Raw genomic sequence first — 24,023 nt, 5'->3', positions numbered from 1 at the left:
ATTTTTCTAATTGAACGTTGCATTTCAAAACCATATATATGAATAAAAAGCTTTGCTAAAGCCTTGCCATAAAATAATTTTAAATGATCAACTTTCTCATTAGAGCAGTCTACTATAAAATGATAGCTCATATTAAGTCTTTGCTTAAAAAAGAAAGCTTATGTGCTTTCTGGTCCGCCATATATATATATATATTTTTCATTCTTATGTGCATTTACTTCTTTTTAAAAGCATAATCTTGGTGATGTTATGTTGTTTGCTTTATTTGATTGGAAATACTGATACGAAATGTGATTTATTTTGGTTGAGTACATTTAAATTTTACCATGTGTCTTCAGAATAGCTTTTATCATTATTAATTGTCTTTATTTCTTCACTTGTTGGTGAGACTGCTCAGAATGAATCAGCTTATCTCATCTCATTGCAGGAGATGTTGCTTGTCTATTGCAGTTTCCAACAATGACTAGCTTTACTTCATTTCTTTACTACTGATTTCTTGAAGTTTAAGGTGTTCATAGAAACTTTGGACCTATAAGCTTTTAACATACTTTTATACATATTGTCCTCGTTTACCAAATATTTTTGCTATTTACTGAAAAGTAGCTATTTAAAACAGATTTTGTCTCCTTATTTTTTAGGTAGTCTTCCATGGAATGTTGTTTGCTTTCATTTATCTGGCTTTACAGAAGCGTCAAATACTTTCTGAAGGAAAGGGTGAACCTCTTTTTTCAAACAAAGTTTCAAATTTTCTGTTGTTTATTTCAGTAGTTTCTTTCTTGGTAAGTTTTAAAGTATATTCTTCTAATTTCCAAAATCCTAAATGGTGTAGAAAATTAACTTTAAGAGACAGGGATTTAATTGTTTATTTTTAATAGTTTATTTTTAATAAATAAAATCTTTACTTTGGAAATTCTTTTAATCCTTATTTTTCTAATTGAATATAAATGCTAAAGAAAAAATACATATGTTAAATATGAAGAATAACTGAGATCTCAGTGAAATAGGAATTTTAAAAGTTGTACTAAGTTTGGGGAAAAAATATAATGTAAAGTGTTTGACGGGAAGAGCCATCCCTGCCTTATGATCACTATTTCCAGAAAAGCACAGGCCTATGTGTGCTCCTCTCTCTCTGCTTTCTAGATTTGGGCAGCTGAACACACCAAATGAGTGATGAGCAGAACTGTGCAGTTTTTACTGAAGCCTTTTAATAACATAATGAAGTATAATAATATAAGTAAAAATCTATTTAAAAAATTCTGAGAGTGCTGCCCCTTTAAGACATAACTACTTTTGTGAACTGTTCCATATATTTTTTATTTTAGACTTACTCCATTTGGGCTAGCAGTTGTAAAAATAAAGCAGAGTGCAATGAACTCCATCCATCTGTTTCTGTGGTACAGGTAATTATTTAGAGAAATTTTTCTTAATTCATGATAATAACATGGTCTTTAGAGGCAGAGAGACTTGAGATCAAACTCTATAAAATGTAGGTATATTACTTAATCTTCCTAAGTGCTACCCTTCTCTACTGTACCAGAGATATTAAGATCTCTTTTAAAGGGTTGTTTTATTAAATGTATGGAAACAATCAGTATTTGTTGCTTACTGGGCACTAGAAGATGTTAATTTTTTTTCTCTCCTGTTTGGTTTTTATTTATTCAAATTTCTCCATTTATTTACTTAATTATAGTTATTAATGATCTATTACGTATTAAGTACCATGCTACATATAAGAAGTACATATAGCGTCTGCCCTCACAGAGCTTACAGTTTGAGATATGAATCAGTAAGCATTCCTTCATTTGACAAATTCTAAAATTCATTTAACAAATATTTGATACCCACTGTGTCCTAAATATTATGCTGGGGGATTCAGTGGTGACTAAATCAGACATGGTTCCTACCCTCACAGAGCTTGCATTCTTCTGTTAGAGATAGTAATCATGTAAACACCATATAATTATAAACAGAAGTGCGTGATGCTACAAGGGAAGATAATAAGGGAATATAACCCAGTTAGAAATGGGGTGAGGATAGTCAGGGTTCAAAATGATTTCCCTGAAAAAATTAAGCTGAGAATGGAGAGCTGCAAGCAGGCAGCAAGAACTTAGGCCCTGTAGTAAAAAGGAGCCTATTCACATTCAAGGAACTTAAAGAAGGCCACTGGGCCAGGAGCTCAGAGAGCCAAGGTCTAGAGAAGTGTGTGGTGGTGACTGGGAGGTGGGCACAGGCTAGGGCCAACTCAAAAATCAGGTTTACATTTTGCTGAGATACCTCTGGTTGCGGGTAATCGTAGGGCATTGTGATTAGTGTGGTGATGGTCAAATACAGGGCACTTTGGAAACACATGGGATTTCCTCCTAACCCATGTTGATATCAGAGCAGAGTTCTTACGGAAAGTAGTATCTAAGCCGAGTTCTAAAAAATGAGTAGCCCAGCAAGTAGGAACAGGGAGAATTTCTGGAGGACCTTCTTAAGTTCTTTTCAATGAAGAAACTATTTTACTCCTCTTAAGCCTCTGTATAGTCAGTAGAACCAAGTATGTGATAAGACTCTCCAAACACAACTGATAATGACATTTTAAACATTACGCTGTATTCATACAGCATTTTTATGACTTCTGTAAACAACTGTAGTGCTTACTAGTAACACTTTGCATATTATATATGATGTTATTTCTGTAACGACTTGAAAGGAAGGGGGATGTTACTACTCACAGTGCACCAACGCAGAACAATATAAGGAGCGCTAAGGGAGAGAGTGACTGCACCCAGAAGAACACTAACATACGCATTCCTGAGTCTTATCCCTCTTCTCCCAGTCACTACCATTCACATACTCATCTTGCCTTAGTTACTTTTTCCCCCACATTTACATAACTGTCAGTGGAAGGAGTTTTGAAGAAAGCAAAAAGAAGGGGGTGGGTGGCTCCCAACAAAGCAGGTACTTTATGGAAGAAGCAAAGTTGTCATGGGGTTTTATTAATTTTGCTACATGAATATATCATTTCTTTCTACACAAAGGGCTTCAAAGTGAATCTGTAGTTTTTCTAATATACATAAAATAAAACTGTTCAGCCATGTGCTATGTAAAAACCTGCATTTGTTTGCAGTATACAGACCACATGCTGAGAAATCTAGTTTGGGTAGATTCTAGATCAAAAATAACATAATACTTTATCTTTTGAAAAAAAACACATTGTGTCTGTGTATCAAGTTTAAAAATATAAAGACTAGAATTATCACTTGAAAGTAAAATGCTTATAATAAGCAGATGATTAATATTTTCCTTTATGGTTTGTCTTTAGATTCTCGCCTTCATCCTAATAAGGAATATCCCTGGATATGCCCGTTCAGTTTACAGTTCATTTTTTGCTTGGTTTGGGAGAATTTCATTAGAGGTAGGTACATTAATATTTTGGTCTATCTTACACAGCCAAATTTTATATGCATGTGTGTATGTGAACGTGTATATGAGTGTGTAAGTCTGACATACTTTTTTTTTAAACTAAAGCTATGTTTTTTATGGAATCATAGGGAAGAAACTCAGAATTTTCAACAGGAGTATTGCAAAATGTTTTTAAAGCTTTATTTAAATGACTAGACGTAGATGACTTTCAAATTTTTTTATATTATTAAGTTTTTAAGTGTAACCAAGATGCTGAGATCAGGAGAGAAAAAAGTGAAATAGATATAAATGAAATTTGTAAATAGACATAAATGAAATCAGAGGATTTTGATTTGTTCATCCATAATTAAATATTATATTACTGGAATTTAGTTCATTGATGCTTATCATAATAAAATTCACTCTTATGATTGGAAGTTTTGGGAAAATTTTAAAGCTTACTACATTTTATGTGTAATACCTAATATGAAATTATCTACAAAATCATTCTGAAGTAGGTTTTGAAATACATTCTGACTGTTCTGAGTTTTATTTGAAATAGAATTAAAATAGAATTCATATTGTAATCATAAAAGATATTTTAGAGTATAACATTAAGTTGTCCTTAAAATAGGGAAGATTAATCTGAGTCCTTGAATGAATGTCCTATTATTTTTTCAGTCTCACTTAAGAAATCCTATAGAATTTAAAATTATTGATTATGAATGACTTAATAATGTTTATTTTGCAAGCCCCTTGGTATTTTGAACATGAGAGGTTTTAGTAACTTTAATCAAATGAATTTACAATTTGGCATTTCTATTAAATATATAGAAATTTCATAGTCCTATTTGTTGAAGTAGCTTAAGTATTTTCCTACTCTTCAATACTTTGAAACAATGTATGAAAGAACCACATTTGTAATCACAACCAAAAGTAGTAGTGGTATCCCCTAATATGTACACTCACATAGAAGTTGAAATATGCTTTAGAAACATTCGAATGCAAAGCAAACATGAGAACATCTTAAACACTATGCCATTTTCCACTTACATATACACATACATAAATATGTTCACACATACATATGCAGCACACATATATATACTCACACGTAATAATTCTGTATTTGAAGTTGAATACAAGAGTCCGTACATCATTGTCAGCTGTCTTCTACATCAAGCAAATTAAAGTTAGAAGATTCCTATGGTTCATTTCCTGGGGATTTTGAAGCAGTGCTTCAGCAAGTAGGAGTTCTAGAGAGTTAACTGCAGTAGTCTTTTTAGGGCCAATAGTGAAACATAATTGGTTTTGGAAAGCCTTCTAACATAATTATGATTCAGATGTTTAAATTAGGAAAACCTGTGATATATTCAAGGACCCTCTGAACATATCTAACTTGAAATATTTTTCCTTCCAGCTATTTATTTGCCAATATCACATATGGCTGGCAGCAGACACAAGGGGTATCTTGGTACTCATACCCGGAAACCCTATGCTCAACATCATTGTCAGCACTTTTATATTTGTTTGTGTGGCACACGAAATTTCTCAGATCACTAATGATCTTGCACAGATTATTATTCCTAAAGATAACTCATCTCTGTTGAAAAGGTTGGCATGTATAGCTGCATTCTTTTGTGGACTCCTCATCTTATCATCTATTCAAGATAAATCAAGGCATTAGGTTCCTAAAATCCTAAATAACAAACTCTTTAGGCTAACTTATTGTCTACCTAGAGGAGAATAGCATCTATCTGGAGATATAAATGTATAATGTAAATAAAAACGTGTGGCAAGAGGACAGCTCACTGACATCTGTTGAACATGTGTGGTTGTATATATTGGAAATGTACATAGCCAGTGTGAAATACTGAAAAAAACTGATGAAGCAGAGTGCATTGTATAGGATTGCATGTGAAAAGTCTTTTCTACTGGATCTATATTTCCATTTATAAATGACTTTAAGTTAACATACATGAAGGCAGGGAAATAATTAGCTTTCCAGTAAAAAACATAATTTAATTAGATTAGTGACACCACTGAGTGTTTTGATATTTACTGAATTTGTGGTAGTAAGATTGTCTACACCTATATTCATCATGGAACTTCTTACTTCATTGAAAACTTTCTTATTCGAATGACTGAAGTATTGTTTTCTTATATGTGCAATGATGTGGAATGATAAACAGTATGTCTTTAATTTATATATGTTCATGTTCTGATGTTATGTTTCTGACATGATTTTTCTTCCTAACTGTGGTTTTCAAGTATACAACCCTAAATCTTTGTACACTTTGTCTCAGTTGTTTAACGCTCCATGACAGGATTTTGTCGTTGATGTTGTTACTTCTTTTTATAAAAAGGCCAAATTTTCTTTCCAATCCAAACATTGACCTGTTACCTTTCCTTAAGCTATACCAGTGTAATACCCATGTAATACCAGTTACCCTGTGGATCCACTGAATATGCTTCCCACCAACTAATTAATTTTTGTATATATTATTTCCAATGTTTGGAAAGGTCTTTATAACCATTTTGGTATTTCCTATTACTCCCTATTTTTTTAAAAATATCACTCTAAACTTGTGCAGTATAGTAAAGATTCAAGTTGTTTGAAATGTATAACCATAAGTAGAAGTAAACCAGTGACCTTGGGCAATTTGTTTTTGGTTTTGTTTTGATTTGTTACCAGCTATTAGAGGTATAAGTTTATTTATCTGTTGTACAGATTTGATTATGAATTTTAATGTTTCAAACATTGCACTTGTTTGCTCTTACTGTGTGTGGGGTAAAATATTTTTTGTTCATGGTATATGAAAATATGGAGTAATTTAAACAGTAAATAAACGTTCTGTGGATGCTTATTTTTGTATTGCAAAGTATCAATTAAACTATGTGTTTTTTTAAAAGCTGGATCCATTTGGTTCAAATGTCTATTTCCTCAGCTTAAATTTACTTTTTCAAACTTAAATAAGGAATAATTTACTTATCACAGGGACCCACCCCTACTGTCAGTGCTTCAGAGGATAATCTGCCTTTTCTACCCAAGAGTTTAAGCATTATGTTTTATTAGTAATTTTACTTGAAGATTTCAAAAATTTAATTTCTTTCTTTAGCACTGGATTTATGTGGTAGTGAGATCTTCCCATTAATTGAGGAATATATCTTGGACAGAAATGTGTGTTTTCTTCTTCTTTCCTTCTGCCCTTACTTAATCTTTGGACACTTCCCAGCTAGACAATTGTAATGATTCATTGCTCTGCCTCCTAGACTGCAGGCTTATAAGTAGAGAATAGTATAGTTATAAATCAAAAACTTCCAAGTACTGTGATCACATTTTCTTGCTGGTGTGGCTTGCCAGTGAGTAGAGTGCATTTTAATTTAGCTTGTAAGTTTTATCACCTGAAAGATTCTTCCTGATGAAACAACTGAAAAAGAAAGATGACCAGTATTTGTTTTTTAGAAGGACTTATGCCTGATAGTGATACCCAACTGAATGTAAGTTTTCTCTCCTAAGCCTAAAACTTATCTGGCAAGCCCTGTTTCTTTATCATATCTCTCATTCAACTTGGCCCATTGTTTTTATTTTATATATGGTAATATAATTAATAGAATGTATTTTAATTACAAATGCATATTATATTTATGTTTGATTTTCTTAATGAGTCTTTATGGATAAGAAGTTATTATGGTAGAAGTTGCCACAATGATAGCATCTATGTATGGTTATGTTTTAATGTTTTTCTGCATTGACTCATACCATTTACATTACTCAATTATAACATTCTTCAGAAAAAGATGTTTAACAGAATATTTAGATATGCTAAAACTTAGATAAAGCCACAGAGGTTCTCTAAACTCAAAATTTTCTGTAATATAAATCACACTGAAAAATCTATTATCTGGTCCCAGAAGGTACTTACTTGACTCAAATTTACCCCAATCCTTCCCTCTTTCCTTTGCCAAACCTTCCCATTTTTATGGGTAGCCAACGTACCATTAAAAATTTAGACACTCTTTCATTCATTAAAAATTCAAAGACAGTCTCCTGAGCAAGTGGTGTTGGGAAAGCTGGACAGCTGCATGTAGATCAGTGAAGTTCGGACACTCCCTCACACCATACACAAAAATAAACTTAAAATGGCTTAAAAACTTAAATATAAGGCAGGAAGTAGTAAATCTCCTAGAAGAGAACATTCTCTGACATAAAATTGTAGCAATGATTTCCTAAGTTATTCTACTCAGGCAATAGAAATAAAAGCAAAAGTAAAGAAATGGGACCTAATGAATTACAAGCTTTTGCACAGCAAAGGAAATCATCAACAAAACGAAAACACAGACTATGGACCAGGAGAAAAAATTTGCAAATGATACAACTGACAAGGGCTTAACTTCCAAAATATATAAAAGCTCATACAACTCAATAACAAACAAACAAAAAAAACTGAAACAACCCAATCAAAAAATGGGCAGGAGATCTGAACAGATTTTCTCCAGTGAAGGTATACAGATGGCCAATAGGCATATGAAAAGATGCTCAATATTGCTAATTATCAGAAATGCAAATCAAAACTAGAATGAGGTATCACTTCACACCAGTCAGAATGGCCATCATTAAAAAGTCTACAAATGATACATGCTGGAGAGGCTGTGGAGAAAAGGGAATCCTCCTATACTGTTGGTGGAAATGTACTTTAGTGCAGTCACTACGGAAAACAGTATAGAGATTCCTTAAAAAAAAATAAACATAGACTTAACCATATGATCCAGCAATCCTACTTCTGGGCATATATCTGGAAAAAAACTCTAACTCGAAAAGATCCATACACCCCAATGTTCATAGCAGCACTATTTACAATAGCCAAGAAGTGGAAGCTATCTAAATGCTCATCTACAGATGGACTGGATAAAGAAGCTGTGGTTTATTTATACAATGGAATACTATTCAGCCATAAGAAAGAATAAAATAATGCCATTTGCAGCAACATGGATGGACCTGGAGATTGCCATACTAAGTGAAGTAAGCCAGAAAGAGTAAGACAAATATCATATAGTATCACTTATATGTGGAATCTAAAAAAATGACACACATTTACAAAATCTTATTTACAAAACAGACTCAAACATAGGATTCAAATTTATGGTTACCAAAGGGGAAATAGTTAGGGAGGGATAAATTAGGACTTCAGGATTTGCATATATTAACTACTGTATATAAAAATAGATAAACAAGTTTCTACTGTATAGCACAGGTAACTATATTCAATATCTTATAATAACCTACAATGAAAAAGAATATACATATATGTATAAATGAATCACTGTGCTATATACCAGAAACTAACATAACATTGTAAATCAGCTATGCTTCAATTAAAAAAAAAAATTCAGAGCCTTGCCTTCACCTAAAAGCATTCATGGTATGTATGAACTAGATCCTATTATTTGCTTTAGGTGCTGGTATTAAATAAACATTTATACCCTACCATTCCATTTTAAGATAAGTTGACCCATTAAAATTTTAATGAGTGACTATTTTCTACAAATGCCTTATTATTTTAAATGTTAGCACAGTAAGCTTTTTAAGCTTGGTAAAATTAACTTTAATGAGAAATACAATCAAACACAGATATGCTTAATTTTTTAGTTAGATCCTAAACCATTAAGGCTAAATAAACCATAGGACCTAGGACAGAACCTTCATAAAACAGACTCAATAGAAGACAACTTGTCAAAGAATGTGCCCTTTTAGATTGGTAAAAGTTCAAATTTAAAGGGAGAAGGACTATCTAGCAAACTTTTGGAGAGCCAAGTTGGAATTTTTATGTTAAAAGGAATAAAGTGCTAAAGTGTTACAATTTTTGACCTATAAAAATGACAGTTTCATGAAGTTCAACCTAACAGCTTACCTTATTGAAAGAAAACTTGGGTAGTTATCTGCAGAACTGATCTTGACAGCTATTCTGAAAATTCTAAATATTAAGTTTGCTTATATTCAGGATGATTGAGGATTGGTGAAAATTTAAGATACTCATGTTTGAATAGTACCTTTAAATTCATATTTAGGTAAACAAGGTACAACTGTGTAGCACAGGGAAGTATTTCCAATACCTTGTAATAGCCTATAATTAAAAACGTGAAAAGGAATATATATATGTACAACTGGGCAGTATGCTGTACTCCAGAATTTAATACAACAGTATAAATTAACCATACTTCAGTAAATTTGTATCTGTCTTTCTTTAATGAAATCCCTTGTAGTGTCTTATATGATATGAATTAGAAATACTCTAAAAATTCCTTAAAAGTTGGATCCATAAAGTTGCACAAGAGACTATTTTCCAAGAGTAGAGTTGAATATATTATGAGCTGTAAATATCCAATTATTAGAAATAATTGAAAACTTATTTTAAAAATACCACTTCAAAGTATAAAAATGGGATAGATCAATATTTTAAAAGGGAATTTGTGGTTGCCTAAAGTATCTGTCATGTGTAGGGCAAAAATCTTCATGCTTACTACTCCTTCGTTTCCATTCATTTCATCCAACTAATCTAACTTATCTTTCAATGTAAAATTTAAACTCCACCTTCTCTGTGAAACCAATACTTTATCTTCTTTTAAACTATTCTAGTATGAATTACCTGGTCTCATTTCTTCCGTTCCTTCAGTAAAATTGCAACTCCATAGCCAAGATGGATACTATAGTAACATGCTATACACAAAGTAGGTATAGAGAAGCTTGACCATCAGCTAAGGGGTTCTGGCTTTATTTCTCTCATCTTAAAAACAAAATTCCTCTTCATTGCTAGCGTTCCCAAAGCTACCACTTCATTTATCTTCTCCAAACCCAAATTGCTCTTATCTAGGTCACCGGGAGTCTCCCTATTGCTAAATCCAATGATTAATTCTTAGTTTTCACTCTACTTGACCTATGAGCAATAATTCACACAGTTGATTTACTGCCTCCCATTTCAACCATCTCCTTCACCGTGCTTCCAGGACATCACCGTTTCCTGTTTTCTCCCTACCTCAGTAGCCATTCCTTCAGTCTTGTGTCCTGGATCCTGTTCACCCCCTCCGTCTGAGGTCTGAGGACCTTTATCCACACTCACTCCTTAAATGATATCACCTAGTCATATGGACTCAAATATTTCTGATTATCTATCACATTTGTATCTTTACTCTGAACCTCTTCCTTAAAATTCAAACTCAAATACCCACATTTCTACTTAACATTTCCACTTGAAAATCTAAAAGACATCTCAGACCTAATAAGCCTAGAGCAAAACTAAGCTTCCCCACTACTGGCCACGAACAAAAATACCTCCAGTCTCTCTTCTCCGTAAATGGCAACTACATTCTTCAGGTGCTCAAGTAAAAAATTTGACTTCTTTTTTCTTATACTTTGTCTTATATTTTAGTAAATCTTGTCAGCTTCATCTTCAAAATACATCCAAAATTCAATCATTCAGTCACTTTTTTTTATCACCTCCAATGTGATCACCCTGTTTCAAAAGTTCACCAGCTCTTTCCTGGATTATGGTAATAGTCAGCTCCATTTTTCTCTGTAGTTCTGACATACATTTTTTGCTGACCTTTTTAATCTTCCACACCACCCCCCTCCATTAGAACGTAATCTTTTGAAGACAGGGATTTTTCTGTTTTATTCTCTATGTATCCACATTTCCTAGAATGATACCTCTCAATTATTTGCTGAATCAACTAATTAATAAATGCTGCAGCACCAGTGTGGAACCCTACTCAAGGCAGATGGGCATCCCTGAAAGTGATAAAGCAGTTGGGAAAATAACTTTCCTTTTCCTTAGTGACTTGGACAAGAAGCTAAAGACATCTTTTATCTGGCTTTTAGGATGTTGATTTGAGTAATATTACAAAAAAAAATTTAACCCACTTATGCAACCAGATAAATTGACTGCAGCAGGGTAGGGGTCTTTATATACTGGATAGCAGCTACTTGCAGACCTGAGCGCTGGCCATACCAGGTAAAACAAGTCTTTTACTCACTATGGGTCCTACCGTTCCTTAATTTCTTGCTTTATGCTGGCGACAAATGTCAATTGCCATTTGTCATTGCACTTATATTTCTTACAGCAGACAATTATTTCTTTGGAATCCTATCTCTGTCAAAAGTGGAACAGGAAAAAAATGCATGGTTTTCTTGGTTTATCTTAAGAGAGATTGTGCTTTTTGTGGAAATCAAAAATATTCCTGTGTTCAGACAAAATGACTATGTCATAAAATACCACTTTAAAAACTAGTATGAAATAAACTATACTAAAAACTATTGCCAGTATACAGAAATACCACTTAAAAACTGTTATGAAATAAACTATACTAAAAACTATTGCCAGTATATAGAAATGTATATGTGAGTGCCAATATATGTAAAATCAGATTAATGAATTAAATGAAAGTCTGAAATTTCTACAGGGCTTGATTTTAAATGAAAATTTCAAAAATGATAATGCTGTGAAATTCAGATATATATTAGAGTGAAAAAATGCATCAGAAAATTTAACAGATGGTAAGTTTTAAAAGCATATCCATTGCATGCAGCAGAAATTACATGCCAAAAAAGAAATAAGCAGAATTTACATGCCAAAAAGAAATAAGCTTTTGAAAATAGAAGACTAACTTGGGGAATAGAAGAGTAACTAGGGAAACTATTATCTCCCTCCATATATCAAGATATGACTGAGAACTTATAGAAGTTCATGAGAAATATAATTTGTGAAAACTTCTATTGCAGTTGAAAGTCCAGGTAATTAATATACCTCCTAAAATAAGCATACCACCTAATTATATTTATCTGTGCTTTCATTGAAAGTTTTACTGTAACCAAGTGACTCAGAAACATACCTATGTCATGTTCATTATAAGAAAATGCTATACTGATTCACTGGATTGAGAATATCTTAGTTTGATGCAGGCTATATTAATAAAGTTAAAGTACGATAACAAAGTCCTTTTATGATGATCCATGGACTTAAATAGTCACTGATATCAAATTGGATTTGTTTTATGGCTTATCTTATAGGCAGGTCAGTATTCTGATATATTGGATCTACCACATGGGAGCCTGCTATGTGACAGGAGGTTAGATGGCATTGTACATAGTGATCTTTAGAACTATTGAAAGAGATTAAATTTTTTACATCATTCAAGAGAAAATGACCCCATTAGCCTAATTTCAAAGACGGAAATAAAGATGGCTGATTTTGATTGGTAATTCAACCCATCTTACCAGTTTGATTATTCTCCTGCAAAGACATTCAAATATGACTGCATATATATAAGACTTGTTCATTCTCAGGATAATTGTGATTTGGGGAAATGTATTTGGCCAAGTGTATTCTGGTTCATTTTCCTATACTAAAAATGGTTTCCAGAGAAGGAAATGTTGACGACTATATCCAAAATCATGGGGTTGAAGACTGAATTCTAGAAAAGGTTTTCTGGTTTTAAATCTTATAAAAATGTAATAGCACTCTTTGTTTTACCTTTTCAGATTAATAATGATAGTAAAAATGATATGAGAAAAAAAGTGGAAGTTATATAGCTGCCACTCAGTAGACACAACACAATTGGAATGCCTGAATTCTTTATATAACATTAGAAATCATTACTTTAAAATATAAAGACTATTATGCAGATATTTTATCCAAAGAATTTTGGGAACTATGAAACTGAGTAAGATCAAATATTCTTTGTCTTTAAAGGATTCAAAAAGGATTCAAAGGTAAAATTGTACTGAACATCACAATGAAAACTCTGACATTTTACACTTTAGTAAAAAAAAAAAAAAACAACAGAAAATTCTTATACCAAATTCAAGGTAAATCAAGAAAGATGTCATAATTAAATATTCTTTCTTATTTGCAAATTTAAAGTATCAAATATTATAAATGTTTGTTACATTAAAGGCTTATGCCATTATACATTAATAAAAAATGTTTGATTCTGTATCTGGCAGCTATTTGTTTTCATTCTTTTTTTTTTATTTTTAAATTTTTAATCTACTTTCTATCTAGTTCCAGTAAGTACTTGATTTTTGACCACAGCTTTTTCTTAACTAGGTCAGTATGTTTTGTTTTATTGTGTCTGGTAAGTCATAGAGTCAAGTTCCTGCTAATGAAAGGAATAGACTCTCCTCTGTGAGACTAGACAGGTTTGGGAAGATAATTAATGTTTGAAGTGGCAAGATGAGTTTTTTCTGGGTAATTCAGGAGAAAAATCTGGACAGCCATCTCTGGTATAGAGAGGGTAAAGCAGAACTAGGAATCCACCCTCCTTCCATTTCATACACCTCATGACACTATTGCTGGGAGACAAAAAGTGATGGAAAAACATTTCATGGAAGGCTTAAAGGTCCAGCACTTTCCAAATACATATGCACACAAGGGACGTAGACCTGAAGCACTTAGAGACAACAAAGTTAAAAATGGAAGCTATGGAGAAGTAATATGTGACATAGCTATCCAACAATGACTTTAAATAGAAGAATGAAAGGGATAGGACTTGTACAATTGTATGTGTAGACATATCAAGTTACAGGATTATCAGTGTGGATAACAGATGCAAGAATAGATAGATTAATGGACAGAAAAGGAAGGACAGAAATATTTTAATTCAGAAGATATTAGAATAAGGTAATAGTTTGCTCTCAAATTACTAAGAAAAGATAGACATAGTCTTTAAAAAAGTCTTGAGACAATTGCTCAATTACGGGAGTGAGGGAAGTAATTCCCTTTCTTACTCAATATACCAAAAGACATTTAAGATGATTAATGGGTACAAAGACATAAAGAGGTAGAAAATGTAAGTGTTACCCAGTCCAAGCTCATACTGCTGACCACATGACAGTCATGCCAATCAATTGAGAGACAAATTGTTGGGGCAAGGAATAGCCATTTTATTTGTAAAGCCAGCAGACTGAGAAGGTTGACTACGGGTACAAAGAACTATCTTCCCTGAGTTAGAATTCAGACTCTTAATACTGGGAGCCAGGAAAGCCCTGGTTGGGGTGAGACTCCAGAGGGGATGCGTTAATTTCTTCCTCCCTGCAGCCATTCATAGGTGGGCCTGGTCAGGACATTTTTTGTGACCTAAACAAAACGTATTTTAGCTTAACGCTCATTACCTGAGAGGCAGGGTTCCCAATGATGGGCCATTATGTATGTATGAAATGAAAAACCTAATGAAAAACAAAAAACCCCCAAAACCCTCAAGTTTGGTCTTGGGGTTTTACTTACCACAATAACCATCAACTCAACCCTCATGCAATGTGAATCCTTGGAGAGCTGTTGGAGCCAGACCAATGACACAGGAGACCACAATCAACGTAATTAACACAGCAAAGGTGACGGTATGTGGTGCACAGGGTCCCAAGATAACTTCGCATAAACCCCTTGGGGAGATCCTAACAGGTACTGTGCCCATACATTGTCACAATAAAATATCATCTTCCTTTCAGTCTGGAGTACTTAGCTGTAATCAGATCTGTTATCCAAAATGTACTTCAGAGGAATTTCTTTAGGGATAGCTGAAACATTCCCCATTTTTTAAAAGACAGAAATACAAGACAAACGAGACACAAACGGTGCACACAAATGCTAACATCCAAAGAAACAAACCAGTTCACAAATCGGGTCAAACTGAGACAACTGCTTTCCTCCCTCCAACAGGGTATCCCACTCAAATACAAAACAAATTGGCTTATTCAGGAGGAAAAGAGCCCCAAATGGACGAAAAAGTTTCCGGCTGTCCACACTGGAGCAACTTACCCTACTGTATTGAGCCCAGACGCTCCCAAATGTCAATTCCTTGATCCAAATCGAAGCACTGGGGCAGCCGCTGCCAGTGCCGCTTCTGTGAAGTTTGAAGGCAGGATCCTCAGGGCAAGTGGTTCCGGCATCTGCTAGGGCCGTACCTGAAAATTTCCCCACCGGGTCAGCTGGCCACGAGCAGCAAGGTTCCGGGCTGACTTCACCAAAATTTGTTACTGAGACCAAGCTTCTACTGCTCGCCGCATTATAGGCCAATCCATCGAGAGATGGGTTGTTGGGGCAAGGGATAGCCACTTTATTTATAAAGCCAGTAAACCAAGAAGATGGTGGACTAGAGCCCCCAAGAAGCATCTTCCCTTATCATAAATCAGGCTTCTTTTGTAATGAAAGGGGAAGGGGCAAAAGTCCTGGTTCCAGCCAGCCAGGCGGTACATTAATTTCTTCCTCCCTGCAGCCATTCACAGGTGGGCCTAGTCAGGATGTTTCTTGTGAGCTAAACAAAGATATTTTAGCTTAATGCTCATTAACTGGGAGTCAGGGTTCCCAGAGGTGGGCCATTATGAATAACTTAAACATACAGGCAACTTTCCCTTAGTGATTAACTTGTAATAGAATACAAAGTTTCTTCCCTATTACAAGTGAATATCTCAAGATGAGAAAAAAACCATTAAGGATGAAACAAAAGATAAAACCAGAATTGTTACATCCCATTATATAAAAATGTAAAACCAACACACCAAAAGACATTAACAGAAAAAACAGGTCAGAAAATTTTAGAACATGAATATTTGACAAAATCTAATATCCTGAATATACAGAGAGCTCTTAAAGTTTAGAAAAACCAAGTGATTTTCCAAATTTCAGTTGGTTTCTGATTAATTCTAGACAGAAGGTCACTTCATTCAGATACCTTGATGTACATTACGCAAATAATTTAACTTGGAAGAACATCAGGAAATAATAGTAGTCAAGGCTAGGCTTTCTGTGGATGTTTTTCAAGAGTTGGGGGAGGGAAAGATTTATTTTAATGGCCACTATGTTTAGTTATGCCTTCCTTACACATTTTCCAGACTAATGGTAATTAAGACTAGGTTATATTGAGCAGAAATTTGGAAACTAAATGGCCCATCTGTCTGCAAGTGCATATTCAATTTTTTTTTTCCTAAAGGGAATCTTGGCCAAGCTCTAGAGTACTCCCTCAGAAACTCCTGATTATTAAGCTCCTAAATTTTCCCAAAAGATGTCGCTCATACACTTGCTCAATGTCCATTATCTTACTACTTTTCACCTAGATGTCTGGAATAATAGCACTCCAGCTATTCTGTTTTGAACTCCCAGCTACCTAATGTCTATCAGCTATGGATTTGCAGAGGCAAACAGTATTTAAAAAGGAATGTTAAGGATCTGGTTTTTACTATTTCTTCAGATCCTTTCAAAGGTGCCTCAGAATTAAGTCAGGCAAGCACCCAGCAAAGGCCACCTATGCAATATCTTCCTTCTGTACCCTAGGATTTCTCCTCGGTTTGAAGCCCTTGGTCGGCATGGCAGGACACTCTATAAAACCTTTACCATCACGTCCACTGTAAGAATGTTGTTGATAATGTTACACAATAGCCTCTCTACGTGGACACTCAAGAGTTACTGCATTCTGGCCTTAGCATTGGATATTTGTGCTTCTCCTGAACAGTTAGTTCATTTGCTCCTATCGTATGGACACCATGAGTTAGTTTTTCAAATTTGCTGATGAAAAACTAGAGTTAAATTAGTACTCCATCCCAGAACACAGGGCACTTTGGTCTTCATTATTTATATTCACCTCATTCTTGGCCCCTTTTTCCTTCTCATCTGGACTATATTTTGCCTAGCCCTGTAAGCCATCTTACATTCTTTTTTGGAACAAGGCAGTGTGGCGGTCATGTGTTTCTTCAGACCATACCAGCCAGCATAGTGACAGAGGCATATCCAGAGTAGTTTGTAAATGTCCTGATGGCAGATGTTCACAGTTCTCCGTAACTCTTCATAAAAACAAGGCTGAGAGTTCTTATCCTCCTGTTTCCTATACATTCTTTCTTCCTTCTCAGCCAATCCTATTTCTATTTTTTTTCTTAATCACCAAAAACTCTAGTGGTAGCTGTGCTGGTTGGTTCCTTTCCGAACTGCCAGTTCTGTTTCCCTCTTGGAGGTTACTGCTCTGGGGACCAGATGCCAAGACACAACCTCAGGGTGTTGGTATCCATCTGCCCTCGGGAAAGGGCAGTGACCTCTTCTGTGGAGACTTGCTTCTTACTGCCACATCATTATGCTACTGCTCTGAGAGCATCTGGCCCCGGCAAGTGGCTACATTTTAGACCATGGATCAGATGCTCTCTCCCGATGAGAATGTAGTTTCAACTGCCCTCTTTTTCCTTTCTTGTGGCTTTAGCTTTGCTGGCCCATCAGAAAAATTTGAGGCGCAGTAGCAATCTGATATGATAGTAACTGAAAGGAGAGGAAGGCTCACCCCATGTTCAACCCCACCCTACACACAGAGGCCTTGAGAGAAATAGCAGTATTACCGTTAGAGGGGCTCTAACCCATGAATTCCCAATCTGTAATTTATGTCAAAGTGAGCAGGACCCCTGACAGAGAAGAGTGTTGAGAAGGGACATGGAACTTGGAGAAGGCACTAAGTATGCCACTCAAGATGGGGGGCTATACTATTTCCCTCCTTATTCCCTTTTCCATATATTTTGCAAAAAGGCAACATTAAAGAGGCCTCTTCCATGCAAAGGTTGGAAAAGGCCTGTCTCAGGAGACAACATTTAAATTGGGAAACTCATACATAGCTAAAGAATTCTTTGAGGAAAGGTTTTTGGTTTTTTTTTTTTTTTTTTTTTTTTGGTTTTGTTTTGTTTTGTTTTGGGGGTTGGGCCAATAGGAGAATCAAGTAATAATTATTTATTTTCAGTGTTCAATTATTTTCTTAATCAAATGCCTGTTCATTTCCTTTATGCATATGTAACTTAAAAACTTGCCTTTCTCTTGGTAATCTATGAGCATTCCTTGTGTAAAAGGATAACAACCCTTTTCTAATTTTGCAAATACCTTTCCAAGATGACACTATAATTTTTTACACAAAAATGTTCAAGCTCAAAATTTATTAGTCATTGTTATTACTCTCTTCCTCTCAACCATGATGCATTTGTGACACCTGTCAAAGGAGAGGAGCAAGCATAGAAATTTGGGTAAGAGGAGCTTCAGAGTGCATGAAACCCTGAGAAAGTCTCAGCCAGGCTGTTGGGGAGCCCCTGAGCAAAGGTCACCCACTCAGAGGAATCCTGCATCCAGGAGGAATGACTTGGCTAATGGACCCCCAATCGTGCTCACTGTTGGCTGGGGGCAGCCCAGGGAGATTGAGACCTCAGCCTGAACAATGAAGTAGGTGCAAAGGTGCCGTATCTGCAGACTGTCCCCTATGACCTTCTTCACACTGGGTTCTCTTGAAGGGAGAGATGAAGGGGCACCTCCACCGCCATCACAGCTCACCCCAGTGTCGTACATGAATCAACAGCCACACATTTTCAGGGAATTGGTCCTACAAGATTTCCATGGGCCACTCTTAAGATGAATTTTCAAAAGAGAGGTTAATAGGACAAACTAGTCCTTTTGCTTGCAGTTAGCCTTCAGGCCACACTGATGCTCACGTCTCCCTCCTCCACTTTCAACTCTATATCCCTTTGGCCCTTGGCCATACAGCTCTTGGCAGCTCACCTGGAGTTGTGCTCCAAACGCTCCTTCTGGAAGGGTCTGAGCTCTTTGTCATTGTATTCCTGCTAGGCTGCGGTTGATGCAGTTTCTCATCCACAGTTTCAGTAGGGCAAGGGAGTACCGAGTAGAACCCCAGTGGATCCAGCAGTTTCACACACCTTCTCTCCATCTACAGTTGTGTGAAAGCAGCCCTACTTCCTGTTACTGATGGAGATCCTCTGCCCCTTCCAAAGTGGTGCCTCCTCTCCTTGTTTGCCGGTTCACACAGAGGGTGTTTTGAGGGGAGATCTGAGCAGCCTAGCTCCATGGCCACAACAAAGAATAATGAGGGAAGTATTTGTCCTCAATAATTGTAGTAAAGAAATGCAGAAATTTACAATTAAATTCATGTGCTACATCAAAGGAACAGAAGAAAAAACTGAGAATAGAGTCACTTATTATAGAAGAATTCATAATGTAGAGGACACAGAATTTTAAATAATCAAGAAAAGGAGGGGGAAAAACTACAACTTAATTTTAATCTAACCTCTGATACAGAAAGAATAGCTTAAACGCATACACAAAAGAAGAAATCAAAATGCATAAATTGTGATAATACTTATTTATAAAAAAAAAAAAGAAGTATTTCTCTTGGTCAAAAGAAATGCCATCAATAAATTAAAAGGCAAATTGAAACTTTTTTTTTTTTAATGAATAGACCTAACTTTGAATATTCTTATATTTAAAAACCTTACAATTTTATTTTTTTAAAACAAGATTTTCTCCAACTTATGCGTGGTTTATAGTTTTTGATTCCATGGAGTAAATCCCTTCATTCCATGATTTTGGCTACGCTATATACAGAGTTTAACGGGGAGGGTATCAGGAAGGAACAGTACTCAAAGCTGGTCATTCTATGGAAGCTTTGAGTCTTCCCTTTTTTTTTTTAATGTGCTGCAGTGGGTTTTTGGTTACACCTTCCTTAAACATTTTACAGAATGAAATTATTGAGTCTGTGCTATATGGAGCAGAAATGTGGGCCCTCAATGGCCCATCTGTTTGTGATTAAGAACACATTCCAAGTTTGTTCCCAAGAAATATCTTGGCTGGGTCTTTACTCCCCCTACAGCTCATCACGAGGATGGTTCCTCTGGTTTTCAATGCAGAGAAAATGTCCTAAACTCTCTGTCCCGTCAGTTACTGTTTACATTTGCACTCTGAATCCCCCAAACAGAACAGCTATATGCCAGGTATTGCCGGGGCGGGGGGGGGAGGGTGTGTTACACTTTCCTATTTCTTCTGCTAACTGTAATTTTTAGTCTCACTGCTTCCACCCTGTTTTATCTTAATTTACTACTCTTTATTGTTGTGATTTATTTTTCCCTTTTCTAACCTACTACAGTCATCCAGGTTTTTTCCTTCTTTTCTACTGACTTCATCAAGACCCTGCTTTACCATACCAGTGGTTACCTTTAATTCTTTCCTCAGAGTTCTAATTTTATCTGAGTGGGGACAAGTAAAAGGAACAGGCATATTATTGGAACAAAAATTAAAATTGCCCATCACTTCTCACACGAAGCATGTGTACACTTCACTTTTGGCAAGGTGCTAGCTTTGAAAATACCAATGGAGTTATAAGAGGAGATCAGAAAGAAGACACCAGAGGATTGGTAAGCCTCTCTCTCAACATTCTGGTCGTCTTTAAAATACCAGAGGAGATAAGTGGAGATAGCCGAAACAGGAATGTATACTGGCGCCAGCCATGTCCTCTAGCTGCTTCTTTCAAGGTCAACTTCCTTCATTATTTATTTTCAGGTATTTATTTTTGAAAAGGGAACATATTTAGATGGTTCAAAAATGAAAAAACATTAAAAGGAAAGTTTTATTTTTCTTCCCCAGTCAGTCCCTCATCTGCCAAATTCTCATGACTGCTACTTGCCCACACATGTAGCCACTTTTACTAGATTTTTATGTATTCTCACAAAGTTCCTGTATACAGCACAAGGAAACAAATACTTCCATTTCTTTAACATAAACTATACTATACTATCGAGATTTTTGTCCCTTTTTTTTTCACTTAGTATTGTTCCTTGGAGATCTTTCCCAATCAATGTGTAGTTTCCCCATTCATTGTCACCACTGCACAGGGCTACATGGCATGAGTGTCACATGAACAATCTACCATTCCTCTATTAGATAGTTCCAGCCAATTACTATTACAAATAACACTACAGTGAATAGCCTTATTTATGTGTCATTTTCCACCAATATATGTATAAGTTTGAGTTCTCAGATGTGGGATTACTGGGTCATAGGGTACATGCATTTTTAATTTTGGTAGTTACTGCAAGATTGCTTTCCTAGGGACCTTAGCAATTTATACTTCCAACCAGCAGTGCATCAGTGCCTGGCTCCTACAGCCTACACCATCAATGCAGTGTCTTATCAAAATGCATCTTGTCATATATTTAAAATCAATTAATATTTCCATTTCTGTGAATAGTCTGCTCATATTGTTTGCTCATTTATCTATTGTCGGTCCTTTGCATATCAACTTCAAGGAATTCTTTGCATGTTTGGGAGATTAGTCCTTTTCTATAATAAAAATATATACTAAATTAATTCATGTGTGTAGAGCAATTTATGCACTTTTCACTCTGTATCATTAGCTATTCTTGCAATAGCCTCACACAACTTTAATTATAGAGGCTTTATAATATATAATGTCATAATATGTTATAAAATAATATGGCTTTATAGCTAATGAAAGTACCCTCCCTGTTGCAGGTCTTTGAACCGTTTTGAATTAATTTTTGTATATGGTATAAAGTAAATGCTCAGCTTCATTCTTTTGCATGTGAACATCCAGTTTTCCCAGCAGTTTATTGAAAAGATTGTCCTTTTTGCCATTGAATATTCTTGGCACCTATGTTGAAAATCAGTTGACAACTTTCAACCAATTTGTTTCTTTAGACCTGGAAGTCTCTTACAGACCGCATTTAGTTGCATCATTTTTTCATTCTGCCAACCTCTGAGATTTGATTGAAGAGTTTAATCCATTTACTTTTAAAGCAGTTACTCATAAGAAAGGACTTACTTCTGCCATTTCATTTATTGTTTTAGACATGTCATACAGCTTTTATGCCCCTCATTCTTACATCACTGTCTTCTTTAGTGTTTAGTTGATTTTTTACTAGTGAAATGTTTCAATTCCCTTCTCATTTCCTTTGTGTACATTCTATAGACACTTTCTTTGTGGTTACATGGAGCTCACATTTAACATCCTAAATTTGAATTGTTACCAACTTAACTTCAATAGCATATAAAAATTCTGCTTCTATATAGCAGTGTCCCCCCTTTATGCAATTGATGAGACAAGCTATGTTTTTATGTATTGTGTGTCACGTAAAAGATTTATAATTATTTCGTATGCATTTGTCTTTAAATCATGTAAAAAACAAAAAGTGGAGTTATAGCATAATGCTTTAGTCATACATGAACATACATATATTCATTTTCATATTCTTTTTCAGCATAAGTCACTACAAGATATTGAATATAGTTTCCTATACTATATAGGAGAAACTTGTTGTTTATCTATTTTATATATAGCAGTTAGTATCTGCTGTACACCAGAAATTGACACAACATTGTAAACTGACTATACTTCAACAAATTTATATATATACACACACACACACACACACATACCAAAAAAAGTGGAGTTACAAAGAAAAATTGCAGTAATACTGGTTCTTAAATTTGCCCATGTATTTACCTTTACTGGACATCTTTATTTCTTTATATGGCTTTGAGTTACTGTTCAGTGTCCTTTCATTTCAACCTGAAGAACTCTCTTTAGCATTCTTGCAAGGCATATCTAATGGTCAAAAACTCCCTCAGCTTTTGTTTATCTGGAAAGGTCTTAATTACATCCTCATTCTGAAGGATAGTTTTACTGGATATAGAATCCTGTTGGTGGGTTTTGTCCCCCTCCAGTGCCCCGCAGGCTGGAAGAATCATGAGGAAAATGATAGGAAAAGCCTAAACTGCATGGAACTGATTTTTAGTAGAAATATGGATTCTAAGGATGCTGTTGGTAAGGGCTCAAAAGAAAGTAAGAAATCAATTATATGAAACTGTAGGAAGAGAGAGTCTTACTGTATAGTGGCAGAAAGCTTAGAGAAATTATTTTCTGCAGTAATGAGGAAAACAGGACTCATAAGTAATAAATCTGCACATATAAATAAGGTATTTTTCAAGGAAAATTGTCAAAGATACTCCTGGTTTGCTTACAGTTAAATGTAGGAGGAAAGAGAGAAATTGAGGGAAGAAATTTTACACAAAATATACAAAAAGTTAACTTTTAAAATTCTAGCCTCTCTAGGTGGCAAAGTAAGCCTCGAGTTAGAAATGGCTACCAAAGGCGTGGTGTAAAGAAAAGGCTGTTACCAAAGGGGAAAGGGAGTGGGAGGGATAAATTAGGAGTTTGGGATTAAAAGATATACATTACTATATATAAAATAAACAAGGTCGTACTGTATAGCACAGGGAACTATATTCAATATCTTGTAGTAACCTATAATGGAAGAGAATCTGGAAAAGGATATATATAAGTACATTTATATATATATTTATAATCACTTTGCTGTATACCTGAAACTAACATAACACTGTAAATCAACTATACTTCAATTTTTTAAAAAAGAAATAACCACATTTTATGGTAATGACAAAAAGATTCGATCAGTGTCCCAGTTGGAAAGCAGATGGCACACTGAAAATGGACCTGTGAAGAGAGTTCAATAAAGGGACTATTTACAAAAGAAAGGAAGGAAGGAAGGAAGAAAGGAAGGCAGGCAGGCAGGCAGACTGAGCATGGACTGTACAACCTTTAGCTAAAACCTCAAAATAATCAAAAGGTCAGATTCTCTGTGTGTCTCTGATTGATACAATTGGTCCTCTGAAGTTGGCATTATTGGCATATCCTCTTACCCTTCAGATATGAAGGCTGAGGGCACATAGCTAATACATGGTTGAGCTGGGATTTGAACTCAGGGAACCAGGTCCCAGAGTCTATACTCTTAACCACTACCT

The 24,023-nt window shown here is 35.1% G+C and overlaps 1 protein-coding gene and 1 long non-coding RNA gene across 2 annotated transcripts in view; one reads left to right on the top strand and one right to left on the bottom strand.

The window, feature by feature from the left end:
* The window catches only part of CASD1 (CAS1 domain containing 1), a 43,236-nt gene extending 36,937 nt beyond the window's left edge, over positions 1–6,299 (top strand). Inside the window, exons 15-18 of the mRNA XM_032483982.1 lie at positions 639–779; positions 1,323–1,400; positions 3,308–3,400; positions 4,808–6,299. Coding sequence (XP_032339873.1) covers positions 639–779; positions 1,323–1,400; positions 3,308–3,400; positions 4,808–5,074 — 579 coding nt within the window. The 3' untranslated portion in view covers positions 5,075–6,299. The remainder of the gene's footprint in view (positions 1–638; positions 780–1,322; positions 1,401–3,307; positions 3,401–4,807) is intronic.
* LOC106728889 overlaps positions 1–21,603 on the bottom strand; it is a 488,051-nt gene extending 466,448 nt beyond the window's left edge. The window contains exons 1-2 of the long non-coding RNA XR_004321543.1: positions 18,951–21,603; positions 15,198–15,343 (exon numbers count right to left, since the gene is read on the bottom strand). This is a non-coding gene — a long non-coding RNA (uncharacterized LOC106728889). The remainder of the gene's footprint in view (positions 1–15,197; positions 15,344–18,950) is intronic.
* Between the last annotated feature and the right edge of the window lie 2,420 nt (positions 21,604–24,023).

The sequence above is a fragment of the Camelus ferus genome, chromosome 7 (genome assembly GCF_009834535.1).
Source record: "Camelus ferus isolate YT-003-E chromosome 7, BCGSAC_Cfer_1.0, whole genome shotgun sequence".
NCBI lineage: Eukaryota > Metazoa > Chordata > Mammalia > Artiodactyla > Camelidae > Camelus > Camelus ferus.
The sequence above is the reverse complement of the archived record's forward strand: the minus strand, read 5'-3'. Positions and strand labels throughout refer to the sequence as shown.